The sequence below is a fragment of the Cyrtonyx montezumae genome, unplaced genomic scaffold (assembly GCF_038088225.1).
Source record: "Cyrtonyx montezumae isolate F1298 unplaced genomic scaffold, pur_monq_1.0 scaffold_10, whole genome shotgun sequence".
NCBI classification, from domain to species: domain Eukaryota; kingdom Metazoa; phylum Chordata; class Aves; order Galliformes; family Odontophoridae; genus Cyrtonyx; species Cyrtonyx montezumae.
This window is the reverse complement of record NW_027071826.1, coordinates 14,487,921-14,510,415: the sequence shown is the minus strand read 5'-3', so window position 1 is coordinate 14,510,415 and position 22,495 is coordinate 14,487,921. Positions and strand designations below refer to the sequence as shown.

General features: G+C 39.0%; 1 protein-coding gene across 1 annotated transcript; it reads right to left on the bottom strand.

The window, feature by feature from the left end:
• Window positions 1–2,047: 2,047 nt before the first annotated feature.
• Window positions 2,048–21,790, bottom strand: LGMN (legumain). Its single transcript, XM_065751267.1, has 13 exons — window positions 21,594–21,790; window positions 14,489–14,586; window positions 13,547–13,628; window positions 12,470–12,555; window positions 10,302–10,377; window positions 9,838–9,900; window positions 8,886–8,952; window positions 7,132–7,250; window positions 6,407–6,496; window positions 5,682–5,879; window positions 4,869–5,039; window positions 3,537–3,604; window positions 2,048–2,801 (listed from the first exon to the last, which is right to left on the bottom strand). The coding sequence occupies exons 1-13, from the start codon at window positions 21,729–21,731 to the stop codon at window positions 2,762–2,764; spliced, it is 1,296 nt and encodes a 431-aa protein (XP_065607339.1). The 5' UTR covers window positions 21,732–21,790; the 3' UTR covers window positions 2,048–2,761.
• Window positions 21,791–22,495: the final 705 nt, after the last annotated feature.

Genomic DNA, 22,495 nt, shown 5'->3' with positions numbered 1-22,495 from the left:
AGTCAGCAGACAAGCATTTCAGGAGACTTTGACCAAGTACATTTGTGTCATTTGGTCAAGGTCTCCTCAAACACTTATTTCCACTGGAAGATTGTGCAACCACCACTCATGTATGCATAGGCAAAGGATCCTCGCATGAGAGAGAGGAGACCTGCTGAACCTAGCAAGTCCTAGAAAAAAAGAAAACGAAATGCCCAAGTGGCCACTGCGTGCCCAGAGCTGGCTTAATGCCATACAGTGCCTGGCAATGAAATCTGTCAATAATTCACGGAAATAATTGCATTGCCAGGTCAAGTATGACCTGAAACAAGTCATTGAAACTAAAGGCAGTTTTCCTGCTGAATTCAGAAGCTGTGGCCATCAGCTTGCATCATTCACCAACCTGTACTTTGACAGATACTTTGCACAGGACTCTATTTTCCTTCAGGAGTGACTCATGATGGCAGGGCCATCCAGCCCAACCCTTGCTGAAAGCAGGGCTGCTCCCAGGATAGCTCAGGGCCCTGTCCTTTCTGTGCTGCAGGTCCCAGGGCTGGAGTCTGCTCAGCCCCTCAGAGGCCCTGCTCCAGTATTCCAAGCACATGCACAGTGAAAAATGTGTTCCTTGTCCTCAGCCGGTGTAAGACCCCACCTGTCCCACCACATTCCACCCTGGCACTCTTCCCAAGGTCAGGGCTAAACACAACTATTCTGCACAGGATGATTTTGTGGACAACACACCCTGACCTGTTCTGGTGGATGCTGACAATTTGCTGGGAAGCAGCAGCCTTATTTATTTTGAAGTAGTTATTTCTACATCCAAGCGTTCTAGGAATTGTAGCCTATGCAAGCATGTGCCCGAAGGAGCTGTAAGGGTGCTTGTGCTTGCACAATGCACCATAAACGACTCTTAAGACTGACCTTGCACAATCCTAAAACCATCTTCTAATCAGGTTCTACCACCATCCCAGAATAAGCAGCCTGCCATACAGGCATTAAGTCAATACGATGCTATTTGGAGACCTTAAAATAAACGTATCGATCAGTGCAGGCGAAGGCTGTGGATCTTTTCATTCTGCTGAGTTGTTTCCTGTGTGACTGCACTCTGGATAGGCACCTCCACATTTCAGCTTTGCATCCTCACAGCTCCAAGTGTGCAGAAGAATGAGAACAGATCTGTGCCAGCAGTTTGTTCTTTATTTACTTGTTTTCCACTCAGCATAGCTGGAGTCTCTTGGCTGGACAGCAAAGCAGAGTATTTGTGGAGAACCTGGAGGGCTTTTCTTTTCTCTTTAGATTCTAGACATAAAAAACAGAAGACAAAAAGCCTGCCTGAGTGCTGTCCTGTTCAACCTCCTTTCTGTCTTCAGGAGAACATCTGCAACACATTAAGTACTCCAGAATTTCACAACCTCTTATTTGTAAACCTCCATCCTTTTCAAGTTTTACAACTGAAAAGAAATAAGCTGCATCAAAAACCCAAATATTCAAACTTTCAGAACCCTCAAGGCATAAACTTTAATTTCTTGATTCAGTAAAGCTGTGTTTCACAGCTTTTTGCCTTGCCCCACCCTTTCTGAAGCTAATTGTACTCACATTCACAGCTGAAAGCGCTAATGCTCTTGGGTTTGATTCTTAAGGTAAATGAAAGTTCAGCTTTTCTTCCTTCCACTCTCAGCTCCTGGGAGTAGAACTACCCTAAAGTTTCACTATCTTGCAGAGCTGTGATTAGTTTTACCTGATGTTTCATCTTTTCTCATGAAGATAATTTTGCTTATTAATTTCAAACACTGGGAAGATCCTTGAAGTACTTCTGCAAACCATATCCACGTGTAAAAAGGTATGGACAATCTGAAGCTATTTGGAACCACCTCATGGCTTCTAATTTGCTTTCCTGCTTGTTGTTTGTTGAACATTTCTTAGGAATGTGCCTTCAAATGTGATCTGGGGGTTTTGTGTTTCTTGTTTGATGAGGTGTGTTTTATGGAGGTTAAATAGCCACTTAATGCACTGTCATAAAGGAATTAGCTCTCAATTTATTTCAAGAAATGAGATGCTTAATGCTGTATTGCCTAGCAGGTTGATGAAACCATCAACTTTATTTTTATTCACAGACAATTCTTGAACTCTGACTTCTCACACATTTGTGCGTACACACATATAGTTACAGCCTACTGGTGCTAAATTTACAGCACTAGATACTTCTGTTTTTTCTTTGGAAAACAGTGTTTTCTACCAAAAAAGGCTTTTACTGTTGATAGCTGAACTGTGCTGTTAAGATCTGATAGATTTTGAATGCAACAACTTGCTTCTTTAAACTGTTAAAGCTTTAAAAAAAGAAACAAAACTTTGGTTACATCACCCTTCAACCAATCTGCAAATTAGTCACTGTAATAGCATTCATTATCACTTAAAAGAAGAAAAGAACCCATAATGGTTAGCAGTGCTATAATTTTTCTTTTCCGTAATCTGAGTCAATATTTAAATTTAGCATAGATCTAGAATTGCTGCTGATGGTGTGTAGTGTTCATCCAGAGATTCCCATCCTGAAAGCTCCATGTGGTCTGATAAAATGGCTCTGTCAAACCATTGGGCTGTCAGCAGGTGGAGTGGGGGGAGAGTGCTGGCGCATGATGTCAGGCTGCTGGGCAGGTACCTCAGCTCCTAGCACAGCTTCACTACAGTGGTTGACTCTTCATGTTACATGCACGTAAAGTCTGGATTATTTCAGTTACGAGAAATTATCACTTGCTGTAATGGTTACATTAGACTGCTGTTTCCATCAGTACCCACGGCACACTTGATCCATGGCCAAGAATATTCTGCAACAGAGAACAGTAACAATAAGAAACTTTTCATGTGCTTTCTTCTCAAACAGTTTTCCAAACTGATTGTAGTAGGATGCAAAGGAGCTCCTCACCACCTCAGCTGCATGCTTGCTCTGCCCAAACTATTAGTCCTTCCTCCCTCTTCTGCTTGAGTGTCTCACAAGCTAGCATCCCATCCTCTCCCATGAACTACAACCTCCTTAAGTCAGAATTCCAAAGCAACACTTCCTTGCCCTGACCACAACACTTCAGCCTGGACCCTTGTTTTCCTGTTTTCCTCCCACATGCTTATGGATGAGAACACAGAATTGCTTTGGTCTGAGTCAGCAGCTGAGGGCTCGAGGAGAAAACAGCAATTCCTGACTGTGCTTCAGTGTGACATCACACAGAAATTACTGAACTATGTGTCTGTCCTCTAACACCAACTTGTTGTGCTGTTTGGAAGCTATGCTGTGCAGTGGGATCTTCTGATTGACTTTAATTTTACCTGAGGGTTTCCAACAAGCAAATTAAAGACTTGGAGGTCTGGACACTTACAAGTGGGAGAGACTAAACAGGATGTGTTTTCTAGAATTAGCACATAAAGCTTTAGAGTTGGAACTTCAGTGACAAAATGGCCAAGAGAGAGCAATTGTAAAGCTTGTAGTGCTAGGTTTCATCATTCTATTAGTGCTGTCTTTTTTTTTAGCCATAGACAAAACAACATGGAGTATTTGAGAACCTCCTTACCTGTCAACAGTGTATCTTCCTTCACAGACATTGACCAAAGCATACAGTTGTCTCAGTGCATACTCGTACTGAAATAAACATTTTGAATAATTGCAGGGATGAACAGGAGATTTTTTTTTTAATGCAAGCTAAGTTGTGGCAATACTTCAAAGGTGTTGTTAACATTCAAGGCACTTATTTGCTGGTCTGAATGCTCTAATACTAATAGCTAGATGGGTCTCTCTTCTGTGTATTTTTTTCTTTTAAGTTTGTTAGGTAAATTCAGCTGTTTCTGCACACTAGCTTTTAGGCAAGGCTCATCTATCTAACCACTTGCACTCAGAAACAAATAAAAAACACAAAGGACCAAAACAAACAAAATCCCCTAAAAAGCACAAGAGAGGAACTAGAAGTTTAACAAAGCTTCATGGCCTCCTAATAGCCTGTCTGAACAGAAGCTCCAGTTGAGAAAGTGCCTCTGCTTTTGATTTTCAGATAGTACTTGCATCTTGTCTAATTGGCAGATAATTGCACTGACTTCTGCTACAATCAACAATTGTTCACAGAATCACAGAACAGTTTAGGCTGGAGGGGACATTTAAGATCATAAAGTTCCAACCCCTCACTGCTGTAGGCAGGGACACCTCCTACTAGACCAGGTTGCTCAAAGCCCTGGGCAGCCTGGCCTTGAATGCCCCCAGGGAGGGGGTATCCACAGCCTCACTGAGCAGCCTGTTCCAGCAACTCACTACCATCACAGTAAAGAATTTCTTCCCAGTATCTGGTCTAAATATACCCTCTTCCAGTTTAAAGCTATTTCCCTATTTCCCCTTGTTCTGTTGCTATATGCTCTTAGAAAAATTTGGTCCTCAAGTGAGATCTCAGGAAGAATGGGCAATAATAAAGCAGCTTTAACAAAAATAATAAAAAAAAAACTCTCAGGGATTCAATGAGCCAGTGACAGTATCAATGAGGTTATGAAAAAGAACTGCACAATGTGCAATTGTAATACAGAAATCTGAACTTGCTATGAACTCAAAGAGGTAGTGATGTTACTGTTTTTCTAGTAGTAACGCTTCGACCAAAAATACATGACTTGCTTAATATTTGGATTTCTGGGGAAGGAGATGAAGGGATAGTTCTAACTAGTAGAAATTCGTATTTTTGTTTGCTTTTTACTGAAGGTATTTTTTGTAATCTTAATCTACAAGTGTGGTAAAAGCAGTTTCCCTCTTCCAAAGACATTACTCATCCAAAACTAAGCTGTAAGACTGCCCCGGACACCTCACAATGACAACTGAACTTGTAGCATTACCGGTACGTTTATCAGGCTGCATCTAATGTTTGCCTTACCAAGGGAGAGTGCCAGTTGAAGCAATGAGTTTTGAAGTAGTTGGCTGCTGCCTGATAGCAGTCATAATTGCTGATGGTCAGTCTGTCTGACAGAATCTGGTTGGTCAGTTCTGCTGATCCTGTTATTAAGGTGATGATCTTCCGCATGGATTCCTGGATATATTCTTTAGCCTGTGCATAATACAAAACTTTAAAATGTGCTTTTTTTTTTAACCTTGAAGACTTTTAATGGAATTTTTCTTTAAATCTCTTTGCCCTCGGCTCTTGAAATCTTTAAGGAAACCAATTTTGCCTCCTATTTTTGGTACAGTATTTTGGACCTTGGCTCAAAAGAAAGCTAAGGACAAAGAGACTCCTGGTGCACAAAATAGCTCCTTCTCCTTCTGGTGTTCTGCCAGAAGAAAGACAGTATTGATAGTGGTCACACTACTGGAGAAGCTATTTGATGTGGGAGACTTTGCTTCTACTGTGACAAGTTTATTTAATATCAAAGGGCAACTCCTGCCAGCAAGAATTTCTATGGATAGAGAAAGCATCACACCTTTTGTTGACTGGAAATGCCCTGAGTTTTGCATTTGCTTACCTCTATCTTTATAATCACTCTTTTAAATGCCTTTGGGAGTAAATGGCTAAATTTTAAAGGAAGAATAAGCTATCAGCTAGAGGTTAGCAATCTGCATTTTAATTTTGTTAAAAACTGGAAACACTCCCATTGGATCAGGAGTATGACCTCTTATTAAGGACAGAAATCTGACCTGGCACAGTGAGGTTTTACTGTTGTTTGTTGGGCTTGTTTGTTTTTGTTTTGTATACCTCCAGGTGTGCTTTCATCTCAGCAGCAATCTTCTTAGCCTCATACACATCATTGGTAGCCATCAGCTTTCGTTTCATGATAGCAAGAGGCACATCAGGACTAGGAGTCAGGTCGTGGTGTTCTACAGGTGGCAGAGAAATGGGGACAGCCTTCTTCCTCGTGCCCTGAAACTGCATCACTTTCATAGAGGAGATGCTCTGAAAGTTAGAAAGTAAATAAATAAACCATCAAGCGTTTCCAGTTGAACGCTTTGCTTTGCTGTGCAAATCTAACTCTCTAAATCTCCTTTATTAAAAAAAGGAACTCATAGGCTTGAAAATGTTTTTGTTTCTGATTATCTGTTCATAAGATCAAAGCTGCCAAAAATCTTGGAACTTTTATTTCCAAATATCAGAGGAAGAAAGAACAGTCAGGTTAAATGACCTGATTTATTTTTTTAAACAATTAGTCAATGCATTTCTATCAACGCATTGAATAACAGGACTATTATAAATAACATGTCATCTCATGGCCCATCCCATTCAAGGGAACAATGTACTTGGAAGTGGTAACTGTTGATATTGCACTTGATTGATGTCAGGGCTTTTTTTGTGTATGATGAGCAGTTTCATTTTCAAATCAACTTTGTCAGACTGCTGTTTATTTTTGTTTTAAAGGGAAAAAATGCATAGGGCAGAAAAGGTTTTAAGGTCTATCTGACCAGGAAGCCCACTCGAATACATACTTTGTTTCCATACTGCATCACATGGCTGGTGTTGGTGCGCTTCTTCACCAGCTGAAACTGCTTGTGGAGTGTTTCTTTTCTTAGATCCTCCTGCATAAAGAAACTTCCATGTGATCACAGCTACGTAAATTCAAAACTGTGTGGAAACCCCTGGAAAAGGTTGTGGCTAACAGTTTTTAGAAGGAAGTAGAGGGTAAGAGCTAAGAAAACTTCCAAACACGTAGAAGTAAAAAATGGAAATGAAGATTTGCCAGGATATTCCCAAACTGATCTTAGTGATTTCTTAATTCCCAGCAAAAGGGCGTGAAGGGAGGAGACTAGTGTAAGAATTCAGACTTGTTTCACTATTACTGTCTTCCATTGTGCTAATAAACAGGTTAGCCACAGTTCAGTATTTAAGGCTCTCTGAAGCACAGATGAAACATACGGACCTGCCAAATTTAACCAATTCAGATATGCTAACTCAGATTAGTAAATTAAGGTGATGCAAACTTGATACTAAAAACAAGTTGGTTTCTAATCTTACTAATAAAAGGGAGCTTGTTTCTAAAATAAATTTAGTTGCCCAAGGATTATATAGTTCTGAATAGCAGTTAAATGCTTTTACAAACTCAGTTTGTTGACTTCAGTCTCACATAAAAACATAAAATCCCCTAAAACAACTATTTTTAAAGCCCAGTGATATTTGTGCATAGAAATGTAAGAAATCTTATCTATCAACCTACCATATCTGAATCTTCCATCCAATTCACACTGTACCAGTCACCAAGATAAGTCTGCCTTTCATCATCATAGTAACATGCATAAGATGACTCCCTGGGATTGGCAGCAGTTGTTGCATAAACTGTAAGACAAATGGAAAGTAGTTTTTGCAGTTTTTTTGTTTGGTTGTTTTTTTTATTGTTTAACATCCCATTTACTCCACAATTGAGCACTTTGGTGCATGTGATACATCTGCTTAAGGATTTTGGCTATCATTTACTTCTAAGTGGTGTGAAGAAGCTTATTAGTAATTCTGTTCAGTCACTTTTAGTGCTGTTTTAAGAACTTCTTATGTGGTCTGCAGTATTTAAGCAAGAACATCCACTTCTGGAGAGAAAAACACAGAGTACTTTCAAATAACTGCCTGACAATATTGTGCAGTCACAGTCTACACATTCATACTCCTGCTTACAGAAATGAGGATTTGTTCCCAAACTTGGAATAAATCCCACAAATCTTTTGCTACCTTCTAAGTAATAGTCTCTCCAGAAAATTGTTCTGCATTGAGGGAAAAGCTCAAACAACCTCTACACAATCCATCTCCAACAATATCTCCTCAGTCAGCCCTCTCTTACACAACAAGTATTTTAAACATACCTTTACAGATACAAAAACAAAAGCTGTTTTGGCATATTGTCAAAGTCAACTCATGGCATACTTGCATGAGTGGAGTCCAAGTTTCAAAAATGAAAAATTCTGTGCATGCTTAATGTATAGTTAGTGTTGTTTTCACTCAGAATATTGCCACAGTTCAAAAGTCAAAAGTCTTAAATGTTGTCTGCGTGCTAAAACAGTGCCCTTAGCATTCTTTAACATGCTCATTAAGAAACAACATGTAGTTTATATGGTTACTCTCAGTTAAAATTTTGAAGTTCAAAGTAAGCTGTAAGCTCACAGCTGAAGGTTGGCAAGGACAGTTTCAAGTTCTAGCATCAACTGACAGTTTTCTGCCTTTGTAAATCAGTGGTAGAGCTAGTAGTAAAACCAATCACCAAACTGGAGATTTCTAATAGAATACATTTCAAAACATGCTGATTCACTGAGCATTACGAAACATCCTGTGTGAATGTGCTGTAAATTCTTGACAAGGCTCTAAGTCTCAGTGGCTGCCAGCCAGGCTACTCCAGGGCCAAAGTCCTAGGAAGCCATGATATGCAGGTGGTTGTGTCTTCCCTGGAATTAGAGCTTCACGATGCTGAAAAAGCCACTGTCTGCTCTCCTAACTGTGGCAGTGGAGTTTGGAAAGGTTCCCATTCCTCATACTAATGAAGGCTAGGCTCCCAGCTCTGTAGCTTAGTAATTCTGAAGAACTGGGAGTTCTGCTTCCTGGTATATTGCCCAAATCAGGGTGGCAAAATCATCTGTCATCTGTCATATCCTGATTTGTGTTAGAGGAGGAAACTGTCAGCAGGAACAACTGTTAACAATGCTGAAGCTAAGAAACCTTAGCTGTCCTTAACTGGTAACCACTATGCAGTTCCTGAAAAGAACTTTTTCAACTTCTCATTTGCAGAAAACAAAAAGACTAGATGATCTTTGTAGGACTCTGGAAATTTTTTAAATGGAACTTCCCATAAATGGAGAATATAACCTTCTCTAAACCCTTCTAGGGGTGCACATGGCATTTGAACCTATTCCTTATACAGTATCTGTTTAGGTCTTGCCTATGACAGGTTGAGAAATCTATGTCCATTAAGTTAACTGATGGTTAACTCACCATTGATGTTGTCAGCCAAATGATTCATCATAGATCCAGACTCACATGCTTCAATGTAAAACACCATCTATAAAATAAATCAGAGACCTTAATAAATTCCACAGGGAAACTGAGAGAAGTCCTTCAGTGCTTTTCAGTTGCAGTTAAACTAACTGAACTAATAACAAAACCTATTTGTAACGCTACAAAATAAAAAGTAAATAGATCATCTTTTCTCTTTTGGAGGTAGATCTAAACTATGTGGAAAAGGGAAAACAATTGCAACAGAAAGATGCTATCAATCTCTATAGAATCCATAGGGATCTACTGGCTAACATACAAAGCACGTATCAAACACAAGTCAATCCTTAAGGCCTAGGCAGTGTACCACTAGTGAATGTAATAAATCTGTAACAAACAACCATGTATGCATTCCAAAATACCCTCAACTATTCTAAATATAGAATAAGCTGCTTTAAAAAATGTTACTACTAGATGTTAAAGGCTAGTCTTTCTGCTTAAAACTACTTGTAATGAAGTGAATACACAGAATCTTCTGAAAAGAGGTACAGTCTTTCAGCTATATTAGCAACTGATAGAGGAAAAAGAAGGCATATACAAACTTCCTGTAGTAACAGAGCAGTCTGAAGTAGTACAATATGCATAGAATCATAGGGGTTGGAAGGGACCTCATTATGAAGATGTGACAGTTAGAAACGTTGCTTCTCCCCTGTTGGTTATAAGTTGGTAAGTGTCTGGACTACATCTGTGCTGCATCAATTGCAAACATCCAGTAAAGACAGAAAGGGAAAACGTGCAGAGGATCAGTCCCATCAGTTACAAATTCTAATACAGACTTAATTGCATGGCACCAACTTCTTTGTGCTTTAAATTACTCTGGAAGTGAAGATAAATATCTCTCTTCCATAGCAGCTGCTCATTTAATCATACAACTTCTAATAGGCTTGTTTACCTTTTGGTACTTCTTGTGATGATACATGTACCAGATAGTCTTGTTCAAGTCCTTCACATGAAGCTGTAAGATAGGAAGGCTTCTGTTAAAATCAATGACGTTCAACAGACACACAACTCGTTTAATAGACACAACTACTGTTAGGAATATGTTTATCACTTCACCTTTAACGTATCCAGTGTCTTGTACATCTGAAATGTTGTAGTATTTACCACTGGAAAAGATGGTTAATGGTGCCAAATGACACTAGATTCATGCAGTGCACTGGAAAGCAAGACCTAACTATGTGAAACAAAAACAGGGATGATGAAGAGAACATTGCTCCTTTTCTCCCTCCAGTCCCTAACGTGGCAGTGCATTGAACACTTTAGTGTTTTAGATGTATTACTTAGTATTTTAATACGTCACTAGAAAGATGTTTTTTTTTATGACAAACTCCAAAGTAATCCCCCCTAAATGCTTACATCATCATCAGGAAAAGCTAGAAGTCCTGGAGCTCCATGATCAGTGAAATAAACAAATACGTGATCCTTGGGACCACTGTGAAGAGAAAAATAAAACAAATTCATTTTAAGCACTCCAACCTAATCTTTACTACAACAAGTATCATCTGCTGCTCAATACCAAGGCATGTCAACATTTGAAAATTAGGCATCTGAAACACCTTATGTGCTTGATAGCAATTTTTCCTTCCAAAACATGCTACTCTGAGTGCTATTGAGATGAGTGTCTAGAAGAGGACTAAGATCAGGTATACATGGGTAGTGTGTGTGGTTCTGCAGTCCCACAAGCACAGGGTTGGTTAATTAGACTTCATGTTTCAAATCATAAACCAATTGCTGGTTAGGCTGGGGCTGGTAGTTGGCAGGAGTACAACTGTTTTGCCTATTGCATGCTCATGAGTGCTGATTCCCTGAAGTCTGCAGTTAAGATTTTTATTTCTCTCTAAATCAAACAGATAAAAGTTTGGCTGATGTGAGGTTCTTGCTCTAACAGCAAAATCTGCAAAGGGATTTTGCTTTTAATCTGCATTCAGGGACAGTTTCAAATAAAATGCACAAACAGATTGGAAGAAGTCCCCAAGCCAGGTTTCTGCCTGGCCAATAACTGTCTGGTTATGGAACAACCTAGAAAACAATCTAGAAGACTCCTGAGCAGAGGATAATTGAGTCCCATCCAAGACTAGAAGTCAGGGTACTGACTGAAATTCACACAACAAAGCCTAACAAAGAAGGGTTAGGGAGGTATTTGTGTGCCACTCTTGGCTCTGAGGGCCAAGAATTGATGAAATGTAAATAACTAAGACTTTTTTTTAATCAGGGTTCAAGCTGTCTTCCTGAGTAGTTAAGTGTCCTTGGCCCTCTGCATAGCCACTCCTTTATGTGATTTAAAACTTAAGGATTTTACAAGTGAGGTGTGTTCTGAAGTACACTTTTTTTTTTTAAGAGGCTGAAGAGTGCTTTATATTCATTGCTTGGCTCATTCCAGCTACTAGAAATGAACAAACTAGTACCTGTACAGCAATTTATTAACTTCTTGCCTATGTGACTTGCATATATTTTCTATCTCACTTCTTCAGGAATATAAACAATTGAGAGCAGTAGATTATTCAAGTATTGTCCTGCTCTTTAATTGCTTTCATTTTTCACAATTCTGGAACAGAACTCTTCTGTTTCATTGCTTTGTCTCCAAAACAAACTGTTGGATGAAGACAGGCACTTATACAACTTTTATTTAATCAGGCTAGTTCTTTCAGAGGATCAAATTTAAATTTAACTCTTTTTTTTTTTTTTTACAAGAAATACGGCATGTAGGAAAATGACAAATGTGAAAAATATCACTAGCAGTACTCAGTCAGAAATATAATACATCTCAGAAAATAGGCATCATTATTTTACACTCTGTAGATACAAGATAAATGAATTACACCAGGTGTCTTTTTAAAAGGTCTTCCAATTAGGCCCTCAAATAGATCGCTTTATTATTGATTCAACTACGTCCTATAAGCCTTTATAAACTACACTCATTAATTGCTGATATTCTACTTGACCAGTCTATTATTTATTAATGCTCATATATTAGAATATTGCCAAACATAGGAATGTTTGTCCAACTAAGTTGACAAATACTTTAAACTACAAATCCATTAATAAGTAAGGCTATGCAACTTTTTCAGCCTCATTTTGCATTTAAATATAAACCATAATTCCATTTCATTACATTCAAAGCCTAAATATCTCTAGATCTGTCAAGGCTGGGATTAAGCATGCAATTCTTTCAGCTAATGAGTTGTTGAACTATGCTCCTCTGCCACTGACTGCTATCTCTTACCACTTCACTTATAAAACTGTTAGTGTATGTCAAACCAAGCCTTAGCAAACTCACTTCAGAGGTCTGCAAACATTATGAAAATTCTCTTCTTATAGATCATCTTTAAAAACAAACAAAAAGCAGTTAAATGGTATATGCCTTAATATATTAATAGAGCTGACAGTGTTGTCAAAAGAGTTTTTACACCTTCATCTATCTTAGACTCACTACCAGTAAAACATCACTTCTAATTCACCTTTTTTTTAATCAATACTGATGTATAATATACATGCAATTATTTTCTGAATGAAATTTTTCTTACCTTTTCAATACTTTTCCTGATCCCACCCCCTTCACTGCTTCTGCATCCCCTCTGAGAACAGCAAGGAAATTCTTTGGAGTAACATCCTAAAAATGTAAGAGGACTTAAATTAAGTGAGATTTTTTTTTTTAAATCAACAAAATCTGTATTCAGTAAGAGAGCTTCTGCAAACTGTAATCTGTGTCTGGCTGGCAAGTTTAGTTGGTCATATACTAGAGAACATTTCCTGTATTGTTCATATTCTGAAAGTAATTTGCCTTCTGATACTCGAGCAGTTTAAAAGAAGAATGCAAGCCAAATTCAAAATGCAGTCTTGTATTAGAATGAGGATTTACTCATTCTGTATAGTTATTACTGGAATTCCTTGTCATTGTTCCTACTTAGATTTCCAGGGATAATATAGTCATACCTCTACTACGAAGCTCAATGGTTATAGCTTCTTGAGATTTATGTTTTGAGGGTGAAGCCAAATTAAAAACCCCTGCCTTCACCACCAACTTTCACCCATTTCTTCAGATTTCCATCCAGGCCCCAGCCATTGCATTGCATTGGTAAAATTATTTCTGGATCTGGGTGCTGTTTTTGGGGTTTTTTTTTAAACATATACTAGTATCATCTAGAATTTAAAAAAATCCCAAAAGACATCATTTGCTATTAATTTTAGCTTCAGAAGCAGTTTCCAGTCTTGAACCTAACACCCTAACTGCAGGGTTGCATGAATAGATCATATTAGCCACTGATGACTCACTCAGATACCAAATCACAAAATCACTTAGTGACTGCATTACTTTTCTGATGTAATGAAAGTTAGACTTGTACAGCTGTTCTTTAGATTGTCTTTCATACAAAAATGTTTTAATTCAATGTGAGGATTTACTTTTATGACCACTACTCCAAACACCTAGTGTTTACATTTACCTTATGAACAATGAGCTTCATGCAAAACCACACAGATGAGTAAGCTGAAGGCTTTATACTACATGCATTTTCATATGTAATGTACAGATTAAGAGTATTTATCCACAATGTTGGTTAAAGTTGAACTTTAGCTTCCCTGAAATGGCGTTTCATTCCTACCTCCTTTGTATAGTCCTTGGGCACTCCAGCGTACACATCTGTTCCATTAGGTCTGTTGATGACAATGCCTTTTGTTGGATTTCTGAAAGTTTAAAGCAATATAAATACCAAGAATTAGTAATGTACCATAACTAGGACCATAACAACTAGGAAACCATTTAAAATGTCCTTACAGGCCAGCTTGCTTTCAAGAGAGTATGAACAGTAGTACCATGTATTATTGAATGATCACAGAATAAAAAGGCCTTTTCATTTCATTCACTTCATATGTTCAGTTTAGGTGTCCTTACCCTCAGAGTACCTGCAAGTATCCTAACTCAGATCGTGTAGATTAATCTGAGTACATAGGCAGGTGGTCTGTTATACTATCATCCCTCTGCTATCACTCCTTCCTTTAATTCCTTTTATTCTCTGCTCCCAGGTCTGCTATGCATGTGATGTCTGCTGAAGTTGTCTCAGAATTAGAGACTGTATAAGCAAACAGTTTCACATAAAAAATGATATGCTGTACAGGCAGTGGTCGAGGATGGGTCATGTACATTTCTCCATTCAGTGCACTTTCTGGAGATTTGATATGTGACTCATAGGCTCTTTTTGAAAGGATGTAGAGATTCCCTACATTCATGCTTTTAGGTTATCTGCTGTAAACTGTTGTGCCTGGGAGGCAAGATCCCTTGCTTTCGTAATAGTGAAGAAGGGACAAGATGCTCTAAAGTCCTCAGAGCCATAACAGATGTTGAGATGTGGAGCAATGCTTAGGAAAGTTCACATGTATATCCCAAAGCAGACTTAAAGAGCTGATAGGCAAAACATCTCTGTGCATATCTCAGGCAGTTTTAAAAGCTCTTCTTATAAAACTACTACAAACTCAAAATATATCCCTATAAATATAGCATATTTGAAGAAAACATGGTTTGTTAGCAGCATACATTCACTACTTACTCATCATTATCAGCAATGTCATCATACATCATGACAATTATCTGTTCATCTGGAATTCCATTTCGGTGTACAATCTGGTAAGCGTGGCACACATCTGCCTGTAATAAAGCAGGTTTTCATTAATGTCTTTAACAGAGACTTCACATCAAAAACAAGAAAAATGGCTCTGTGGACCTAAGACCAGGCTATTGTTCAAAAGGAATTCCGCCCTAGTATTTTCATTTCAATTATAAGGGATTGAGTATTGCTAGAAGACTGAAATGCATAGATGTAAGAGAAAAAAACAATTTTGGATTACTAGAAACAGTGGTAGTAATAATTAAGACTAGGATTAAAATCGCTCCTGCTTACCGGTTTAAAATCTCTATTCAAACACAATCTAGAAGTTACTTGCAAATGAATAAAGACAACAAAATCTAACAAAAGGTCCTCAGCAGCGTTCTGTGTTGTGCAAGGAAACCTAAAAGAAAAACTTGCCCACAGACAGATAGATCCAGAGTGTGCTAAGCAGAGAAAGAGTTGGACTTCCACAAATTTCAATTAGTCCTGCACCAAGCCTGCATGGCTAAGCATCAGAAACTATCCGTGGCTGAAACACGTATAGCTTACTAAGAGCAACTCTGCAAAGACTTTTGCTCTACTAAATGAGAATTGGTTAACCAACAATTCCTTCTTAATTATATATTTCTTGTACAGTAACACTGAAGTATATTCAGGGCAAGGAAACATTTTCACAGAAACCAGAATTACAGAATTCAGGCTCTTTTCCTGACTCATACAGGATGTGAATAAGCAGATTTTCTTTACAGAACTACTTTCTGATGGCACAGAAATAACAACGCTCATTAAAACAATATTACAGTAAAGTATGGACTTCTATCAGAAAATACATGGTTTTTTTTCTTTTAGACTTGCAGTCTGTCAATGACTGAATGGGTTATTAGCAATTGCATTTTAACTCCAGAGCTGTAACCCATCAGATGCAAGAAAAATTGTGCAAGTTTAACAGGAGAAATCTCACCTAAAAAAGTTCAAACTTCACATGCAAGCTGGAAACAAGCTTTAAAACCTACTTCTGCTAAACTCAATTAATTTACTAATTTACACACCAAACTAAAGTGGCATAAGAGGTCCTCCATAAGTTTAGTTTGTTTAGATGCATTACTGACTTCCACTAGTTTAATTTAAAGGACTTTGAAATCCTGCTGTTTTCGTCTCATGTAGCTGGAAGAAGAGGGTAGTTGTGCAAGACTACAAAGGGTGAGGCACATTCAATCTTAATGAACTCTCCCAGAGGAAAATCTGTCCACATGACTAACTCTGGGTGTTAAGCTATACTTAAGCAGTTTTACTTCCTACAGCACAAGTCAGGGTAGGTTCTCTCCCTCCTGTCTCAAGCTACTTCCACTGCTTATGGTTCTCAGCGTTATGGAAGCTGCTGCCACAACAAGTCAAAGGCACAGGTTAAATTGAGTTACAGATGGTACCACATGCAACACAAAACAGCTGAGAGCAGACTTGACTAAACATATATTTGATTTGCAGAAGCAAGTCAGGCAAAAATTGTAGAAAACACTAATGAAGCATCTCTGTGTGAACTGATGAGTAGATGGATCACAGACCTCTCACCCTAAAGACGTAGTACATGTCTTCTGCAAGGCTGATACACACAGCTACAGGCTAGCAACACAAGGAAATGCTTAGGCATGTTACATAATATGAACATAACCAACAAGTGTCTACAGACAATATGGCTGGCCTGTAGAGGCTTATGCAGTGTTTTAAATCAATACCAAAGTGCCCCCAGCATTGTAATTGCATGCTATTGTCTTTTTTTTCTTTGTCTGCTCTTCATTCTGATACACTGACTATTTGCTCAATGTACCTCGTCTTACATAGATTTTGATGCTAAATTTAAATGGGTCCAATTATTCAGTGCAGGTGGAAAACATCCAATTTGTTCAATTCTTGTCAACCTTATTTTATGCCTGCTTGGATTTTGGCCCAACCTTTTAAGACTTCTGCTATGAGACAGCGTGTCTGCTGGCAGTACAGTGATATCACCAACAGAGGCTATAATAGCAAAAATATGTTTTGGTGTTAAAACTCCCTTATGTTAAGTAGAATAGTTTTGAGGAAATGTTTTTGTGTGTGTAGTTAGCTGACCAGACCGGACACCTTTGATGTTGGTCACGTGCTCTTCTCCTTCCCTCTCATATGCTGAAAAACAATATAAAACTAGAATAGAAACAGCCAGCTGCTAGAACAGGGAGGCATTTGTGAACCTACAGTATTTCCTGTCATCAGTAAGTGCCTGTAAGTATCATTGTTTGAGCCTTGCTTCTTACAGAAATATTTTTGTAGCACAGCTAAACATGTAAACTACTCTAAAAGAGACAGCTAATGTTGTTCCAGGTCTCCTACTGGTGTCATTCTTGTTAATTTAGTACATGGTATGAATTCTATGAACACTTACTGTATAAAATCATTCACTAAAAGCAAGTCATGCTTTTGTGATCATAATTCCGTGTGGCTAGGGGCAAAGATGAGAGATAAAAGTACAATCATACAGCTGCTACTACTCAACTGTGCCCAGCTGCCAGCTGTAATGGAAACTGTTAGTGGGATGGTTCAGACTTTGTATCCCCATGTTATTCTAAACTTGTTGCTAAATCAGCAAATTCCTACCTAATGTCTTTGCTGAAATCCACTTAAATAATTAACTCCTGCATCTTAAAAGCAAGCCAGACAGGTGGAATCCCTCTCCTTTATTGGGATGAAAACAAGAAATGCCAATCACCCTGACTCTTTTTCACAGAGCTCTTTAAGCTTAAATTCAAGTAACACAGCTTTCGAGTAGACTTTTTTTTTTCTTTTTTGGAAAAATCAAGTTGTTTCATAGTATGTAACCACACAAATATTTCCAAGTGGAAAAAAAAAAAACAACACTGACTTTTGTGCAATTAGATACAGCTAGTCTTAGGACTGATAACCCATTGCTAAAAAAGCACATGTAACAAACCACCAGCTTTGCTGCTAAGTGGCACTGCTCCTGCCAAAGTTACACAGAAATTCTATCATCTCCAGAGAAAGAGACTCCACCACCTCTCTGGGCAGCCCGTTCCAGTGCTCCATCACTGCACTGTGAAGGAGCTCTTAGGCACATTTGCATGGAACTCCTGTGCTTCAGTTTGTGGCTGTAAATGATGTGATGATTGATGAATGAATTGTGGCTGAAAACAACGGCTGGAAACAGAAGCACACAAATGTTTTAATTTTCAGCATTTTAATATTGTCAGATTTAAAAGCTATTTTTCTCCTCTGGTATATGCTCAATCTTTAGTAAGACTCAACATTGCAAACTATTGACAATGTTCATTTATGGCTTCTGGAGCATCCAGAAAGTAATGGTCTGTTTTCTTGATCTGCTTCTGAAACCATCTTTAGTTGCTGGAGGAGTATATACATAGTACTTCTAACAACCAAGCAACTCTAATAACCAGCACAAAGCTATATATAGGCTGGTCTTGCAATAACAGTAAGTACTCAGCCATTGTGGTAGGCTATTTAAAACGTTTAACATTTTTCTTAGGAACTCGATTAGATAACTGCAAAAGAAAAGTTTAGATCATCCTGATTTGGAGACCATCTCACTTCAGGCATCAGACAGAAAACAAGTGCCTGCAAGGCATGAATCTCAAGCACAGATAAATGCAAACAATGTTTATTGGTTTGTTTGGTTTTATTTTCCTTTATTTGCCTGCATTTGAGGTTTGCACCGCTCAGAGTGGATCCTGACCGCTGAAGCCTTAGGAGTTTTGGATTTGCTGAAGTTCCAGGTACAAACTCACAGTTCACAGACTGCACAGTCTCTACAGACTTCATGCTGATGATGCGTACAGTGCACAACAATGGACTCATTTCCCTATAAACTTTCAGGTATGATGTTAGATGTGTAAAAGGAGGAAGCAAGGACCACAAATTCAAACCCGTGTGGTCACAGGAACAGCTCCTGCCACCAAGTTCCTACTGTGGAAGGTAACAGAGAGCACACAGACTTCTGTGTGTGGACAGAATACAAAGCAACAAAAACAAAAGGTGTAACACAAACACATGGCATGATTTATTAACTGTGCCCCAAAGAGCTGAACTGGGCAACTGAAACCCAGCCATGTGCCCACCTGGACTCAGGTTACAAAGGCTTATCACAAGGGACACTTAGGGAATAGCACCCTGACTGGTAATGAGCAACTGGAACACTGAGTAACTACCTGCAGGAAGATTCACATCTACAAATTTACTTTTACACAAGCTAGAACAGAGAGGTTCTGAGGAAGAAAGGTGATAGTGGAAGGAAAGCGTGTTACAGTACGATTTATTTTCTTCTGCAATTTGGAAAGAATGGCAAAAAATAAATCTGTAATCCTGGAGCACTGCTTAGTTTCTGTCAGCACAAGTATTATTCTACTGAAAATGGTACGTTCACCCTGGAACAATTTCCACAATGGGTGAAGCATGAACTGGAAGTTCAAGCCCTATTCATGGTTCCCCTGCATGTGATGAGCAAGCCATTCACCAGAGGGCTTTTGCATCCACAGTTGGAAATACAGGAGCACTAACATACACAAAGCACAACAATCAGCCTGCATATCATGTCTAAAAGTCTGTAATGACTCCTGAGGTCTCTGTTAGTACTTTGCCTCCTCTTTACTACTTTAGAAGTTTTAAATGTTTGATACTCGAGGCAGCCCCTTGTTGAACTGCACTTTGCAGCATGTACCCAGTGCATTCCCCATGAGTTAACTACTGGATGTATGCATACATCTTCCCTCCATGGACATGAGATGCAGCTAGACAAGACCATACAGGCTTCAGACAGCCTGCATCCTCTGGGAATTCAACCTTTTCTAACAAACTACAGGTATAAGAGGCACACTGTCTCACTCAGAACAGGTAAGCCAGAACTCAATATGATTCTGAAGGATCCTGCTCACAAATTTCTAATACTGATTTCGTAACTCTGACAGGATCACTAATAGTGGTCTTATTTCCTTTTTTTTATTTATTTAGCAAATACGAATACCAATCCTGAAACAAAAGGAGAGGTTAAAATAGAGATACTTCTAAGGTTTAAATTGGGTATCTGACACTGCAGATATTTTGCAGTTAGTTGACATTCTTTTTTAATTGAAGGCATTCAAAAAACCTCTGTTGTTAGCTTTCTAACCTTGAAAAGGTTACTTAACTGACTGCAAAGTACCTCGAAAAGGTACTTAACTGCCTGCAATGTAAATGTCAAATTCTGACTTATCATCGGACACTAATACTGGGGTGAGCATCTTCATTACTCCTTTATACAGAGCAGATAAACTTAGTACTGAAGACCTACCAGCAGAAACGTTAAAAGCTCTATGCCAGAGCAACTGTAGAAAAGGAATTACTATGAACCACAGCTTTAAAAAAGTAGTTTTATACAAAGAACTAATGTTGCAGTATTAACTCCCCTTCATGGAAGAGAGCCAGAGAGACAGGTTATACACAATACCAGTAACTTACCTCGGAATAATTACATTTAAACATGCCAGGAAGGGAAGTGACCAAGTACAACACTTGTATTTTTGTAATTGCTTTCTGTTGAAATTCCAACTGTTAAAAATCTCATTTTTTCACATTTAATTCCACCTCCGTGGAATCACCTTAAGTGATTGTTACAGAGCAGCAAGCTGGCACAACCCCCAAAACCAGTTTGTCCAAGCACTCAGCCAGCTTTTGTCAGTAACAGGTTCTTCCTCAAATGTAATAACGTCGTCAGGGTGGTTCACTTGGCTTTAATCTCATCACTGCACTGAAAGCATCAGACTGATTACAAGCTGAAGGGAAGAGAGGAATGAACACAAAGCCCAGTGCACGCAACACATAGGCTTGTTTCTTTCCTGGTTTCAACAAATGGAGAAGATAAGGTCTATCTAGCTTGTACAGGCAGCTCAATTAAAAATGTTCAATCCTAACAAGTTTTGGCTTCAGAAAGTCAATTTTGATAGATGTACCCAGTCTATTTAACGCAGCCTAAATTCTAAAATACTGGTTTTGCACACTAGTAGGTCAAAACCAGCAACAGCCTAGTAAAATATTTTTCTAGCAGTTAAAAACATACAAATGTATACCTAAGTAATTATAAAATTGGCCGTGTTCTCCAAGGAAGCAAGAGAAGTGTTCCAAGATTAAAGCAAGGACCTGTTTAAATGGTCCCTGTTTATGTTTAAAGGGACACATTTAAATGAAGATGAACCTGTTAAGGGGATTGCCCAAGAATTCCCTAAAGGGAAAAAATACTGTAGTCTCCTGACTGCTAATTACAAAAGTCCTGAATTTGATCAGTCACAGTCCCATCCATTCTGACACTTGCTCACGCCAGGGGTGACAACACAGGAGTTCCTGTTTCCTTTCCTCCTTTCAGCCCTGCATCCCAGAGCACTGTATTCTTGTGACAGCATAAGTCTGAGACCATGCTGTAGAATACAGCTAGCAAAAAGCTTAAAGGAATCCTTGTCCTCCACAAAATCCCAGAAAACACTGTATATATAGCTTTAGCTGAGTTTTCAATTGTGGAGAATGGAAGATTCTTCTTGTAATTAAGCTTATGAGAAAAAGCAGACAGAAACACACATCTCTCAAAATAAGGTTTAATTCTAGATACCACTTATCTGCAAGTTGGAGTCAAACCTTCTAGCATGTTAATAAAATATCTAGCCCAAATGATACAGGTCTCACAATGTACAGAAGCGTGACTAGAGGAAGAATACTGCTCCTGCTGCTAATGACAACTTTTGAAAAGATGAAAGGCCAAACAAAGTTGTAAACAAAAAAACTCAAACAATAAGTGGAAAAATGAAGGGTAATTACTGGGTGAGAATAACAAGACAAGGCCAGACTGTGCATGAACATTGTCGCTATTCTTTTACAATACTGCACGTGCTCCTGGAAGCCCAGAAGCAGAAACACTTGCCTAATCGACCTAAGTCTGAACTAGTCTAGGCAGCTGCCAACTCCCTGCGAGTCCCAGAGCAGGCATTTTGTGGAGTGTGGTGGCCTTGTGGGCCCTTACCTGGTGGCGGTAGTTGTACCAGCCATTGGAACCCGCAACAATCACCACCCAGTGCTTGCCTCCATCTTCAGGCTCTTCCAGGGGGAATGCGCTGATGCCCAGAGCGCAGCTCAGCAGCACAACTGCTTCCAATATCATCTTCCTTCTTTATGTATTCCGCAGATGGGACAGAGAAAAAAATCCCTAATGAAAAAGTTTGAGAGACAAGCAAAAAAAAATTAAAACAAAACAAAGCAAACACCAGCAGTATCACAACTAGAAGCCCCTCTTGCTTGCAGGCTGCTTTGGTATTCCAAAGACTGTCCAACCCACTGCACAATTTCTGGTCATATCATCCCTTAGCACCAAGCTGCTGCTAGTTAAAATACTTTTCTGTCAGCTTTCAAATGTAACTGAAAGCAGTTCTGAGCAGGACAACCAAGTCTTTCAGCTCCCTCTGGTTGTTTTGTTCTGCAGTAGCTGGCAGTGAATAAGTTTTCAAATACAGAACAAGCATCACTGTCAAGTATTTCACAGATAACTTTCTCAGAGAAACACTGCTCTCTCAGTCTCTGCTTGGGTAGCTCCCTGGTTCTATGTGCTGGCAATGAGCCCATCACCATCAAGTCCAACCCCCGGTGATGCAGACACAAAGTCTCACAGATGTGGGACACTGCTCAAAGAGCTGCAAAGTCAGAGCACCCTACGAGCTCTCTGAGGGCAGGGAGAGCCCAGAGTGCTGCTGATCTGTGTGAGATGCAGCTGGGGCTGGTGGGAAGCACGGGCTGCGAGCACCTTGTGCTATTTGTGCAGCCTATGCTGGTGGAAAGCAAACCGGCACCACATGAAAGAGAGGTACTTTCATCTATTTTGCACAATGGTTAAAGGTTTGCAAAAGCTGCACAGGGACAGAATAAGGTCTG

Coding starts and splice junctions, on each gene's coding strand:
- LGMN (XM_065751267.1), bottom strand. CDS start 21,731: ATGATATTGGAAGCAGTTGTGCTGCTGAGCTGCGCTCTGGGCATCAGC. Junction 14,587..21,593: donor GGTACAACTACCGCCACCAG/GTAAGGGCCCAC, acceptor GCTTTATTACAG/GCAGATGTGTGCCACGCTTA. Junction 12,556..13,546: donor CCAAGGACTATACAAAGGAG/GTAGGAATGAAA, acceptor TTACATTTTTAG/GATGTTACTCCAAAGAATTT.